Below are 15,019 nucleotides of genomic sequence, written 5' to 3'. Positions count from 1 at the left end.
ATTGTGTGAGTTTGTTGCCAGATGCACTGGCAAGTGTAGGTGTGCAGTTGATATAAGTTGTGTGTGTGATAGACATGAACTGGGCTTGCTCCATACAGGGAGGTGGTAAAGACTCAACTTCTGTGATCAGTGTACTGGAATGTTTGTGTTGTAATGAATGTCAGTATTCAGAAATTTGAGGTTGGGAGGGTATACATTACAGCAAAGAGCAACACATAGAGACAAATCACAACATGCAGTCTGACACATACTTGTATATATTTATGTAAAATTGGTTTACCAGGACTGGTGCAGTTTGGGAAGAATGCTAAGTCCTGAGTTTCCCCAAGACATACATCATGCTCTCTTTGGACACAACTTTTATTGGGTGATGTGAGAAAGACAGGAGCAGTGGTCAGTACTCTCCTGTTAGGAGATACATGAGTACACACTAACTTGTGAGATATGGTTTGATGGGTGTGACGTTCGTTCACTACAGCAGTGAATGCTGAACTTTTCCTAGGAATGAAGTATGTGTAGTGTGCTTAGCCAGCATTACCTATTCTTATGAACTGTGGAAGTGCAGGGGTGGATCTAGGAATTCCATGAAGAGGGGATCTACAATAATCAATCATACCACAATATCTTTAAAATTTACAACAATCATCCACTCTGAAAATCAAGTCCCAGTCCCAACAACCTGCCCCTTACTCAACCCGAAACCCAAACACACACATGCACACCCTCACACACACACACACACACACACACACACATACACATAGGTTGAAGCAGGTTTGTGTATACATAGAATATTGTGTGGGACCTATGTAAAGCACAGCTTGTTGAACAAGGTCCGAAAATGCAACAGAATATCATATGCAAATAAGTAAAAATGATACACTGAATATTGCTTAAACTAGTCCTTTATGGCTGTTGCAATGATCCAAAGAAAAAATTGAGTCTCCTTATGAATTTTTATTTCCCACAACACCACCATCAAGCACTCAAACATACACATGCAAGCCAAAACTGGCATTGATAATGCCCTATGTTGGTTATAGCCGTTTGCATCTTCTGTATGCATATATGTATGCATGCATATTCATTGATATGTGGTTTGTGTGTAGGTTTTGGTGGTTTGTTTTTTTTTTATGTGTGTGTGCAAGTACGAGAGACTGTGTTATATCTTTTGCATACGTATGTCTCTACTTATAGATATTAATAAAATCCTTACAATGTTTAACATACTTACACAAAAACACCAAATATCCAGACAACTGCAGTGCATTTTCTTTGCTGTGATTTTAATGCATTCTGACTGAACTGATGAAAGTAGACAGTGTAGACAGGTGAAGTGATTCCCACATGATTAATGCCAAAATACAATGTGCCAGAACTAGTAGAAGGACCTTTGAACCAAAGCATACATTGAAACCAGAATGCACTACACTCAGATGAGTAGAGTACTATGCTGTAAACACCCCTAGATTGGCAGAGCATAAGTGAACACTGTCAGGACTAATATGCTGGTTGTATTCTGTCTGAAAAAAGTCAATCGATCATTTTTATGACATGGAGATGTAATAACATAAATTATAACTCACATTATATTACTTTTGAGATAATAACATTAATTGTAGTAAATCAATAACTAAGCTGACAAACAAAATATATTACTTTTGATTCACAGATTTGGTAAAACTACATTGTTTCTGTGTACAAAGTTGCTAAATTTCCCATAATACAGAACATGAAAATAAGAATAGAAGTTGACACATAAAGCTGTCTAAAGTAGCAGACATTGATATGTATTTAGTATACAAACAATTTGTGTGCAGCTTTAATCGGTTGATACTTAAAGAGGTGTGCATGTTGTAACAACACAATAGTGCATCCAAAATTCAAAACAATATTTATGTACAAATTGTAAGACATTGGCAACAATATTTCAAGACTGCCAAATGCATTCAACATTCTGCTGTTTCATGACACTAACCAAAATACATTCAGATACTAATTTTGATACAGTATATAGTACAAAACTACAGCAAATGTACAAATTAGAGAATGTGAGCTTCAAACAGAGGTCATACTGACCTGTTTGTGGGAAGAGGTGGGTTAAATAATGTTAGTATGCTGAAAGAAGGAATGATGATCTATATTCTACCGAATAACACACATCGCGTGTGTTATCGCTAAGCTACTTGACAGCAAAAGGGTGCAGGAATAAATATTTGGTGCAAGTGCGTGTTAGTATAACATGTTAGTGAACCTTTATCCCAAAACAGGTAGGGCCTAAATGGCTATTAGAGTATCCTAAATGGCTAATAAAGTATCCTGTTTCATTCAATCAAAGATGTATCATAATTGCTAAAATCAGTTCAATATGTTAAAAAAACACTAAAAATACTCTGTCATTTTGCACATTGGTTGTTTAATGGCTTTCAAGAATGCAGACAATGAAGAGGTTTTTCACAAGAAGATTATTTTCACCAAAGGAAAGGGGACAGACTCTTGAGCATGTTTGTCTGTTTGTTCTTCTTGTCGTTGTTGAATTGTCATTTAGTTCCATGTTGGCCTGTTCATGGAGATCTAAAAGCTCTAGGCACAGGTCATTGGTGTCTTTATTTTCTTTTATGTTTTTTCTTCCTAAAAATAAAAGGGCCTGTCCTTTTCTTCCTATGCCAAAGAGTTTAACTTGTTCATGGTTTCCATCGCAACTTTTATGATATTATCACGGAGAGCCTGGATATGTCATAGTCATTCTTTTCTCTCTAATGGGTGCAGGAATGTTTTCGTAGAATATTTTGTGTGGTGAAAAGTGGGTTAACAAGATGCAAGAAACATGGTGCAGTGAGGATGGTCAATGATGTGCAGGTGCAAAGTGAGAGAATAAATAATGGTAAGAATAGATGAGGTTAGTGTGGATTGCCTATAGAACTGTGAAAGATAGAATTAGTATCGATCAAGGGAGGGTTTAAACAAGCTTGCTTTCAAACAGAGAAAGTCAGTCATCAATATGCAGTGAATGAAATTCATAGTGATGTGTCACTTTACAAACATGTACAACCTGGTTTACGATATTTACATGCCAGTCTAATGATGCTAATGAATAATATGCAATGATGTTTCCTAAACTACAGTGTACTCATGATGAAGATTACAGTGAAGGGACTAAACTATGATACAAGCACGCCCTCAGGAGGCGGAGAGGAACCAGTCATTGTCAGCTAAACTCAGCTGATGACGTCTCGCGTCTCTCGGCGTGCAGAACTACAGCTACTATCAAGACTTCCATTTTTCTTGTTATTATGATGTTGCACATTGCGTTCACTCGAAATCGAGGCTGCCAGGGTTTTTGGCAAACAAAGATGTTTAAATACAATAACACAAATGACATAATATTTACATGTTTCCGAAATCACCGTAACACCACATTACAGTCTCTGTTGTACAATATCATCCCAGTCTTTCAAGACAACATGACAGCTTTAAGAGGGCCGATTCTCTCCCCTGAACAGTCCAGAAAATTTTCTGGGCTGCCGGCAATTATCATCACATATCTCTACTAGAATATTTAATAAAGTTATAACATTATTTCATTTGGTACAGTATATCACTCGTTCTGTATTATCAATAGTTTCCCCATACAAAACGTAGTCATGTTTGGTGCCAGTGATCTTGGCCGATGAATAAAAGCTCGGCATGAGAGCATATCACTTGCACTCACCAAAAGATGCATATTATCTTCATGTCAAATCAATATATCCGCTAGTCTACATAATAGATTGCACGTGCATAGTCCTGTTTTGCTTCTACCAGCAACAGAATGAATTCATCTGACATGATGCAGACAAACAATGTTTAACATTTAGAAATCACCACGAACTACAAGGGGTTTTCCCCTCTAAGCTACATATATTTTCCTGGCAGTGTATGGCAATCAGTACGCTGTAACAAGCATCGCTGGTGACGATGAAGTGTTGTCATGACGACAAACTCATCCCCATGACAACCGTCACATGACGCAGCTAGCATTGGGTTTCCCGCACTCACGCAATATAATTACTTCACCTTTAAACACCATCGCCATATAAACACAAATTGCACATTAGTCATCAATCGTGGGTGGAAGGCGGCTTCGGGGAGCGAGAGTATTATGACTGCGAAAGAATAACTCCAATCTCTGCACAGCCTTATAAAATGTCTTTGTCTTGTAAAAGCGTATAATAATTGTTACGACGTGTGGGGTCGTGCTATATAATCATTTACTCCGGTATATTCTTCACTGCTTGAAAGCTTTGTCAGTTTATTATTGTGTGAATGGTTTCGAACATTGTTGGACAAAAAAAAAGCCTTCTACCTCACTTTGTGACACCTTTCTTTCCGACTGTACTCATACCGCTTAACTGCCTTCAAACCTAACATGCCTAAACTACCTCAATGACTACTGAGATCTACAACAGTACTGAACTACTTATCTACAAGTAGAAATAAGCCCATAAAAGAGTGACTCAACAAAATTGTTGCAGTTCTACAGTCTAGCTACATTTCAAGAAGGCAAAGATTGATAGCTGTGTTTTGCCCGTCAGGCAAGGAAATTATGCTACAACCTTCTTGCCAAGAATACAACAAGTTTTTGTCAAACATTAGCACACGTTTGCGGTTTCTCTGATCAAATTGCTTTACTGCAGCAATCAATCATTGACCAGTAATGACTGGTAAATATAATGAGACAATAAGATATGGTACTTTACGTCTGTAATCAGAATGACGATGTCGTTTCCTACGAACGACATACAGACGGTTAGGCTAGTTGGTTCTGCCTATGCAGACACGATGTTAATTAAAAAACCGCCTGAGTCATTCCGATGAGAGATAACTTGAGTACACTGACATTTCTTAACATGTTTTAACATCAAAGAAATACATAGTAAAGAATGCACCGACAGATAACAAAGTTTTGTGCTAAGTCTACATATTGCACATAAGAATACAACATAAAACGAAATCTTCATGCAACACCGAAGTACCTACGATACCCAATGACATTATCGCAAGCAATTTGAGCAGTAGCCATGAACAAATCATATACAAAGCAGCATTTAAAAAAAAATGTATCAAGCCCTGTACAGGCAAATCTGCCTGAATCTCGAAGCAGAGGGCTGTTTTCTATTACAAATAAAGTTATACTAATTTTGCAATCAACCTGGAATGTATGATGAATACGAGTTCTATCTGGAGTTAACAGAAGAAGTACAAGTTAGTTGATTGATATATTGCACCATTCCGGCCTGTTTTCGTATATGCTTCTTTGCCAATGTTTTCCTATTTGTTACGCAATTCGCATAAATTAGGTACCTAGTACCTTTCTCTTATCATGAACATATGATCTTTTAACTAAAAAGTCAGTTTTTTTTTTGTTTTTTTTTTACGTAGCACGAGATCGTGACGTTGTTTGTATCAGTCACGTTGCGACCTCCCGGTGATCATCGTTTAATTGCACTGTTCAAAGTAAAATTTAATTTACCCTGTGATTTCATTCCCCCCCCCCAAACAAAATTAAGTGTCCAATAGTGGAAGGCAACTGCAGAATAGCAATCATTACAGTATGAATCGATCATTTCATACAAAGATGTCAGTTCTAACTCGCTAAAGGCTTCTATAGACTACATAGTATTGGAGAGGGACGGAATATCAGATCAGACAGAAGATAGACTCCGTACCGAACAGTTTGATACCTCTCCAGTTAGACGCACCACCGATACACAATTGGGTCGACATAAATGTGTCCTTCGTAAAAGATCACATGTTATGACCATACGACAAACCATTATAGAATATACATTCATGTGTATACACAATATCAAGAACACTTTACACATAGGTATGCGACATTTACATATACGACTGAATCAATGTCCGAAGAATCGGCATGAAATAACAAAGACAACAGAAAAACAACAAAATGCTGTCGAGAGAGTAATATCATATAGAAATTAAAGCGATTTCAAATAAAGATATAGATGCAAATGCCTTAATCTATACAATCTTATATATACAGTTGCATGTATGATAATCCAAGCGCCCATGAATGAAATCATCCCGTTATGACGAGAAGAATGTGTGCACAGTGTGTTTGAAGCTGTCATGGGATAAATTATCTTCTTGTAAACACTGATTTCTAGTTTATCTGATGCTCAACTTTGGTGTGTGATGTTTTGCGTTATTTCATTAAGAGAAACCGTAGCCAAAGAACAATACCATTATACATGGACAGAGATTCGAATGTGATATCTATAAGCCGACAATGGGTGCATGTCATTCTTATGTACAAGGCGGCAAGACAAATACACATTCTTCATAAAATTATTGACCACTTTACTGATAACGCAAAAACGGCGTTTGCCTAGGAAAGGGCAAGTCTTAGGCAAGCTGTCTTTTGTTTTGATTTTTTTTTTCTCTTCAGATAATCAATAAAATGTGTGCAGACTAGTGAAACGGACTGTCACGATCTCGTCCTATAACTTTGCTTTCGAGATGCAGGTGAAGCAGACTTTTTCAAGCCCTGATACAGAACTCATATCTGTGAGATTACACATAAGTAAAATGAAGAAAATATGACATTTCATTGAGTTGTCGTAAAGAACACTTGAATAAGGAGCGTCGCACAAGGCGACAGGTCCTTTAACTAGGGTGAAGAAATAACTACTTTACTACAGTGCATCTGAATATGAGGTGCCTTTCAACACTTTAATCACGTGTGATCGATGAGCATGTAAGTATGCCCCTCGCTCCAGTTTTGAAAGTGACATTCGTGCAGTAAAAGTTTTTTTTTTTTCATGAGTGCTAGTCTAGAAGTGAAATATATACATGAAGCAAGTTATTTACAATTCACTATTATACAGGGTATATTGCACGTAACCCGGCTGATTGTCAAATTGCAACCATTTAACATGGTATATATCTGAATGTATTTACAAAAACAAAAACAAAAGAGATAGTAATCTACTCTAAGCTACCACAACACCGAAAACTATTGGGAGAACTAACGTGCACTAACATGAATGTCCAACAAATGAAGGTGTTGGTCTTGCCATTATTCTCTCTCATGAAACATGAAAAAGTGATAACAAGAAGGAAACACAAAACAGTGTTATTGAACAAAATCGTAGGCAATGCAGGACGCACCGAGATGCCGTGCCGAGTCCACAGACTCCACGGTACGCCGCGGCGCCCCGAGGGGATCATTGGTGTTTTACGTCCCCTCGCACACAGCACTCGACCAACGGTCCAGTTTCAATGAAAATCTACTTTCTCTATACAGACGAATCACATTGATCTAATCTACTGAATGTATGAGTTGATTGCTCGAACCACACTGTAGGGGAATCTGCGCAGGAGGCCCAGTAGACGTCCCATGGGCACACTGCGACTCGACCCTGGCAAGCTTATTTGCGTCCCATCTTATTGCAACTTTCCAGATAAAATCGCAGAAAAGGCGCTTACTTTCCCCCTTGGAAAGACTAACAAACCAAAGGGGAAAACAAAGCGACTCTTATGTGATCTTGGGCTGTAATTCCTACAGACCCACAGATAGAATCTCATTTTGAATAATTCTCCAATAGTTTGAAATATGTCACTCGTTATCTGTACATTTTGTGAGCAATCGCAATGAGAAATGAATAATAATAGGAATTTCATTTCATTTCATTTCATTTTATTGAAAAAAAGAATAATTAATATGAGAAAAATTATAGCATATATTGGTAAGTTCCATATTTTCTATTTTTCAGCTCACTCATCTGTTCAAATGACATAGTGTTTTGTTCTAGTTCTGTTTCCTGTACTGAGTTGCGACAGTGCGTAATCATTTTGAATCGACTGAAACTGTCAGTGTTTCCACTTGGAATCTAACAAAGAACACGGTGGGCGGAATAAAGTGTTTGTACCGTATCACAACAACACCTCGCATTGCTTTCACTGTACTCCATTCAGACAAGAATAATGTCCGGTTGAAACGAAGAGGAAAAAAAAGCTATACTATGGTTCGACCAACAAATTTGTACTAGTCTACGAGTTAGTTATTAGAATATGGCACCTTTGAACTCACTCTAGCTGCTAAAATGTACACAAGATATAACCTTTTGTGCTGCTGTTCAAAAGGAAAAATTGTTCCACATTATAATCATCATTACAGTACAAGATTGAATTAGCATCATTAAATGATTTGATGATCTTACATTAAATTTATGACTTATCAAGCCATGTAAATGAGTGATTAGGTATTATTAGAGTGTGATGTATTGTAGAAACAATGGAACATAAATATATTAATGTGTAGATTTCCAGAATAGAGCTATAAGTCGCTACATTTTCCATCCAAAACCTGCCGAGTCACTTCTAATGTTTATAGATGATAATTGACAAGAACGACAAGAACAAGACGAAAGGATAAAGAAATAATAACTTGACCACAAAATGACATTTTTCGAGAGAATTTTTCCTCTCGGTGAAATCACTACCGGCAGGAAGGCGGAGACAAAGGCAAACTTAGTGGTGTGCACGAATTGTACCGACATAATTCACATCAATTATGCAGTAACGCAGGCACTACAGCAAAATTTTACTACAAGGGAGTTGAAAAAGCTGCCGAAATGCAGTCTTTTAATGGACCCGAATTATGTTGATGATCTCAAAATTCACATCCCCATTTTGCATTTCAACGTGGATTTGGGTTGAAAAGCATTCCTTTTATGATGGAAATGATTATATTTTCTTTTTCGGAACAGTGTCTTTCCCCGTCCACTGGGACATGAGCATAATTTGATCCATGTTTGTGTGATGTAGACCGGCGAGTCGCCTCTTTTCTCGATGGCGATAGTTTATCGACTCGAACAAAGAGCTTTGCCCGTCGGGCCACGCGTGGATCGTTGCGCCATTCGTAAGACTGACTCAGCGGGCGAGCGAGGGATTGCTCCAGTAGTTCGGCAAAGTGCTCGCCGAGAGATATTAAATTTTAGAACGCTGTCACTATCGACGAGGAGGGGTGGGAGGGTGCTAGAAGAACGAATCATATTCCACTCATTGAAGAGCAGCTGGTCTTTGTTCGCCCTCAATGTTCAATTACTTTCTCGCTTGCCACCACGATCGCGCCTCTCCAGTTGTTTCTTCGGAGAGATGACCTAGCTAACGGTTGTCGAAAATTTGGATAGGCTTTAGCGAAGACGGAGAAACCTATTTCTTAGCCTAGGGGCTGCCAAAATACATGACCTCATTTATTTTTAAAGAAGGACCACTGTTCAAAGTTGAATTAGGCTGAAGTAGAATGATATTGGCTAGATTTATCCCTTAAAAGGCCCCCATTTGAATAGTTGTGGATGACAGAACCACTCGCGCTTCATCTTCATTAAAACCACTATTATGCTGTTTCTCCGCTCACCATATGCCACATCTCGTGTTACCATCATAACAAAGGTGAAACTCTCAACCAATTATAATCAAGACCTTCTGCGCATGTGCGCTGAGCTTCGCGACAACAAAGATGCAACGGAAGAGTGATGGTCGCTCCTTCTGCTTCATTTGTTGTGTGTTCGTCTTTATTCTGTCCCTTGACCTCTTCCCTTGCCGCTGAAGAACATTTTTTTTTCGTCTGTCAGAACTTTTTTACCAAATTACAATGTGAATCCTACTTTGTGATACGGATCGGATTGCATTACGATGCACGTGAGTTTTCTGAAGGGAAACATGGATGATCTCTGTCCATGGACTTTTATTCAATTCCTTAAAATCTAATGACTTGAACAGGGTCAAATCCATTATTGATCACAGGTCACTGAGTCCAGATTAGTGGGTTTTTATCGACATATACGGCTGAGCATGATATACTGGTCTCTGTATGATAGACTCGACAGACGTGAATGACTTTGTTGGGCTAGGTCGAAGATTATGTAGCGGCAAAGGTTGTGGATGTAAGGGATTTCGATTCAAATTTTCCATGTCGCGCTCAGAATACGGGGCACCGATCGGGGTGATAGCGGACCCATTGCTGGTCAGACTTGCCGGACATGTAAAGTCCAAGACATGTTGTTTCCATGGTCGTGATCGATGTTACCAGGCTCGTCCTCGACGATGACATCCTGTCGACCTTCAGAGGACAGTGATCATGATCTCACCAGGCTCCTCACTTGTGTTTGATGATCTGAAATTTGACGAAAATAAAAAATAACGATAATATGTGAAGATATTTATCTTTGTGTAACTGTGCTGACGAATGTTCACGTAATCCTTTTATGCTTTTGTGCTTAGAAGTCTGTAGGCCTAACTCCCATTTAGTCAAAGCTATAACTTATTTATCTTTCATAATTACCATTTTGTTACCATCAGCTTTGAACATGATTATTGTAACCAATTACTAGTGTCCTTCACTCAGAACGAAGAATGATAAATTTGCATTCTGTAGACAGTTGTGTGAATAGGAACGTGCTCTTCTCCGCGAGTATTGTTTTGCTGCGCGACTTTTTTTCTGAGAACAAAGAAGAGAAAATCAACACGTGTTACACGGAATGAAGTTTTTTTTTTTTTTTTTTCATCGTGCTATCGGAGGGGCAATGTAGGTGTATGCAGTTTGCTCTCAAACAGATATATCACAAGCAAACAAACCCACACGAGCAGACCTAACACAGAGCTCTTAAAGGGTCAAGGGTTACCAGTCTTATGTTCAATCTGTCTATCGGGAATTTATGCACTATCATTATATCCCTGGTTCTGTTGAATTCGCAACAATGATGGAGTACACCTTACCGCTTGGGGTGTGGGGAGGTAAGAATGTGCTCCGACAATTGTACTAACGTCAAAGAAAAAAAATACTCAGCAGGTCCTACAAGCAACTACACTGTATGAATGAGTGTGTATTTAATTTTCAAAATGATTTGATTCTGATCTTGGCGTTGCCACATCAGTTTATAGGAAATCAACATGCAACTGTTGATACGCCGAAACTGCTGCCAATAGAGTGTTCCCCACTTATTGGCAATAAGAAATGATTATAGCTATTCCCTTTAGTATCATCTGAAAATCTACATTCTCATCATGACATCAGCTGGTTGACCAGCAAACCACCGTTGTATTATTTCAACATATTTCTATCTAGTGGTTCTTGAAGTAATTCTACACACCTGTAATCTAATGACAATGTATATCGCTTCAATACCCATCAATGAGGGTTGATAATATACAGAATACTTTGAATGTAAGTAGCACTTTGCAACCATTGTGATAAATGCTGTCCTGCATAACACCATTGTATGACGTAACAACACTAAACGAGAGACGCACGCACTTCTTGTTCAATTATGATAGAGTGAAGTCAAATAAACGTAACAGTATTTAGATGTTTCAATAAAATTGGATATAGATGAAGGCTTTCGTGGGTGATTCAAGTGTCACATACTATCAGATTAACACGTGTCAAGATTTAGATTAATCTACATTCAGCTGCAACTGTGACAGATACTAACAACCACGATATTTGTAAAAGTATGTAATGACGCTAAATAATCAGCAACGTAGAACGGTAAAAATCATTCATAATAACAAAGGGACGTAAATATAAATGCTCACTTGGAAACGGGTGTAATGCCTTTTTTTTTTACTTTTATCCCTATCTTCAATGTTGTTTTTAGTGATTATTCTGAGGGAAAAGCTACACGCAACAATGTAGGGCCTACTAGTGCCTCCTCTCTTCATTCGAAATACCAGTTAAAAGACAGACAGACAGACAGACAGACAGACAGACGCGTGAACATCCGTTGCTCTATTTGTCAAGCTGCATAAAGTCTGATCCATATTATGTTCAGTTATTTTGATAAAAACTAGCAACTAAGGAACGCAAATCCAGAACAATTTCATATAGTCCACATACCTGTGAACTCTTATCTTCTGTGTGATGCCTTATCCAGAATAAAAGACAAATCACTTTTCATATGATAAAAGAAAAAAAAACACATAAGTATGTGTCATCTAGAAAGTGTTTTGATTTGCACCGACCCCTACCCCCCACACCTACATGTACACACACACACACACACACACACACACACACACACACACACACACATATACACGCACGATAAATGGCTTACATGATGGCTTCTCGTGCATTGTCGTGAGTTTTACTCTTCTCTATGCATGTAGGCCTACTCTCTCTTAATCAAGCATACCATGCAAACGTATCCATGTTACTATAATGTCTGTAGATAGCTCTTGGGCTGATAATCATGTATTGTTATTGTTTATATGAAATATGCCATTACTTGAACTGGAACACATATCATCATATTGCCATTGTTTCTCTATTTTTTGATAGAAATGTTTAAACTAAATACAATGTATTGTACTAAATGGTTACATGCTAAGAAGATAAGGATAATATTCCTGTATAAACATGATAAATGTTGGTATTTTCATTGAATTATGGATGTATAGCAATTTAAGATTTAATTCAAAATATCGGTGCATCACATCAAACGGTCCAATCGAAAGAAGAATGCATGGGTAGATCTAACATTGCCGTAAAATCCAGTGATTGTGTGAAATAGAACAAGGGCTTTGCAACTCTATGCGAGCAATAAGTCCGACACCGATTGTCATGCACTACATGGTTTAGCGTTTGCTTCCATGAACTTCAGAGATGTAAACTATTTGAAGACGTAAGTGCAAGGAAAATAATGTTAATGTGTACAAGATGCAGGTCGTAGGATTTTTTTGTTTTTTGTTTGTTTTTTTTTTTTGGGGGGGGGGGTTTGTGCTGTTGTTATTTCAGGCTGGTTAGATATTGTCGTTAAATTATTCAAGAGACTTGATATGCCTTGCATTTAAAAAAAATGAAAATAGATATATTCTATCGCAGTATGATTATGTGTCTGCACAAAACATTACCTGACTGCGTCCAATGTAACCGCAAATATACTGTAACACAAACGATTAGTCCGTTCTGTCTGTTCAGGCCAATTTGATCAAAAAGGCAAATCGCAAACCAATTTATAAATGGTGCATGTGGACCGGTGGCTTTAGTATAAAAAGGCTGACAAATTATTAAGTCTTGTGTGATGAATATGCCTTGTAAAATATTGTCATCAGATTCGTGCATTCAGATGTGATACGATGGAAAAGTGAAGCAACGTTAATTATATGTGCGTAATGACGTACGATGCATGAGTGCCATAAATGCATAAGCAATCAACTGCAGTACGGAATATGCTGTTGTAGAAATTTTGTGCAATTAGATGAAATGAAATAAAATGACGTCATAATTTTCTTGAATCTTGGAGCGTCACTTCCATCCAAACGTACATTGTAATATACAGGTTTCGATATTTATAAACATGTGTACGAGGTTTTGACAGTTATGCAGGAAGTGAAACTAGAAACAAACACACTAACCTTGTTCACATGCTATCCATGATACACCGCTTGAGTGCTTTGGGCAAAGGTAGGGTGTGGACGCGGTCCATCTCGGCCACGCATGATGAAATAATGTCTCGACATCGATCGAAGAGGGAGGTGAAGGTCCGTCGCGTCTGAACGAGGCTCATCTCTGTCTTTGCCGCCGTCGAGCATACGATCGGGTAGAGTTCGTCTTCGAGTTCGTTGATGCCCTTGAAAGCCTCGCCGAGGAGCAACCTGTCTTTGTAGAAGGTCAGTGTGCCCTTCGGGCCATCGAAGAGAATGCCGACGATAGTGGGAGCGTCCTCAGAAAACGGAGAAGTGAACACTACCGAATTTCCTCCGTGCCAGATGGTTCCTTTATGTGAGAGTCCCCAGCTTTCTCTGTCTTCGCCCAGCAGGTTGACGAAGGAGTCAACATGGAGGCGAGCTTTGCGTGACCCAACCCCGACCATCATGCTCGTTCCATAGACGCGAGGAGAAACTGCCACCTCCCAGTAGTAGCGATGACCTCGCAAGAAAGGGCGTGTCCCACGTACCCCTGCCGCACCGATGGACCAGTTTGGGTGGAAGAGGGCTGTCTCGTTCCTCCTCCCGCTTAGGCATACTTCATGAGATTTGTCGTTCGGGTTCCATCCCCAGTTGTCTCTGCAGCTGTTAGGGAAGGGACACGACGCCATATTGCTAGCTCAAGGGGGTGGGGTGGCTCTATAAATCTATACACTCTACGTGTACGTGTGTTTGTAGACAACCACTTGCTGTCGTTTCTCTGGTTCATGAACAGACGAGGAGCGGCCTCACTTTCGATGGATGAGGAGTCAAATGTCTTGGAATCACGCGCCCCGCATCTCGACATATGATGAGGGGAGACATGTCGCTTTCCGGCGATGGTGTTTCCAGGGGACCACATCCGGCCTAGTCGGGATCATGATGGGTTCTTAGGCCGGGGCAGGGACCCCATCTGCTATTTATCTCATCCATGCAACATGGCGATCGCGTCTGCCCCTATTGTCGACAACCGATCGAACTCGCGTGCCGTCGCGTGCGAAATGGCACGGGTCGAGCCGAGCGAAGCACCCTGATTGGCTGACGAATTTTGTCGCGTGCGGATATCGCAGAATGCATAATAAGACGAATCCTCGTACTGCAAGGCAGACCCGCAACTCTGATAGCAACTACCAGTATAGCTGCGACCGCCTCATTTGCATACTCCAATATCCTACACACCTATTGTCAGTGTTGTACCCCACCCCCTTTCCAAAGACAAAAAACGCAGAAATAGGAGCATGGCGATGTGGCAGACAAGGGGTCAGGTTGCATTTGTTTGTTCTTAGCAACGTCTTCACTTTTTCGTTAAATCGAAGTAATATGTCCTCCATCATCCCCCCATTTTCTCATTGAATTGTACCTTTGAAAAGCAGTGACATTATTTTGTTAGATTCCTCGATCTTTTTCTACATGCTCGCAAAGGTGCTTTGTGTGTTCTATTTCCATCCTCTGACTAAATGAAAATCATAATGGTAAACAGGATTCTAAGGACATCAAGATAAGTCACTTTAGTTAAAGGGGCATTCCGGACGATTTTCATAAT

At 39.3% G+C, this 15,019-nt stretch overlaps 1 protein-coding gene across 1 annotated transcript; it reads right to left on the bottom strand.

Annotated features, from left to right (window-relative positions):
• Nucleotides 1–7,748: 7,748 nt before the first annotated feature.
• LOC139727808 (SPRY domain-containing SOCS box protein 3-like) lies at nt 7,749–14,422 on the bottom strand. Its single transcript, XM_071638787.1, has 2 exons — nt 13,426–14,422; nt 7,749–10,183 (listed from the first exon to the last, which is right to left on the bottom strand). Exon 1 carries the CDS (start codon nt 14,106–14,108, stop codon nt 13,431–13,433), a length of 678 nt encoding a protein of 225 aa, XP_071494888.1. The 5' UTR covers nt 14,109–14,422; the 3' UTR covers nt 7,749–10,183; nt 13,426–13,430.
• Nucleotides 14,423–15,019: the final 597 nt, after the last annotated feature.

The sequence above is a fragment of the Diadema antillarum genome, unplaced genomic scaffold (assembly GCF_040938485.1).
Source record: "Diadema antillarum isolate AM-2024a unplaced genomic scaffold, OU_Dant_1.0 seq00000152_RagTag, whole genome shotgun sequence".
Classification (NCBI taxonomy): domain Eukaryota; kingdom Metazoa; phylum Echinodermata; class Echinoidea; order Diadematoida; family Diadematidae; genus Diadema; species Diadema antillarum.
The sequence above is the reverse complement of the archived record's forward strand: the minus strand, read 5'-3'. Positions and strand labels throughout refer to the sequence as shown.

Excerpts from the sequence above, each read along its gene's own strand:
- LOC139727808 (XM_071638787.1), bottom strand. The coding sequence starts at position 14,108 with ATGGCGTCGTGTCCCTTCCCTAACAGCTGCAGAGACAACTGGGGATGG.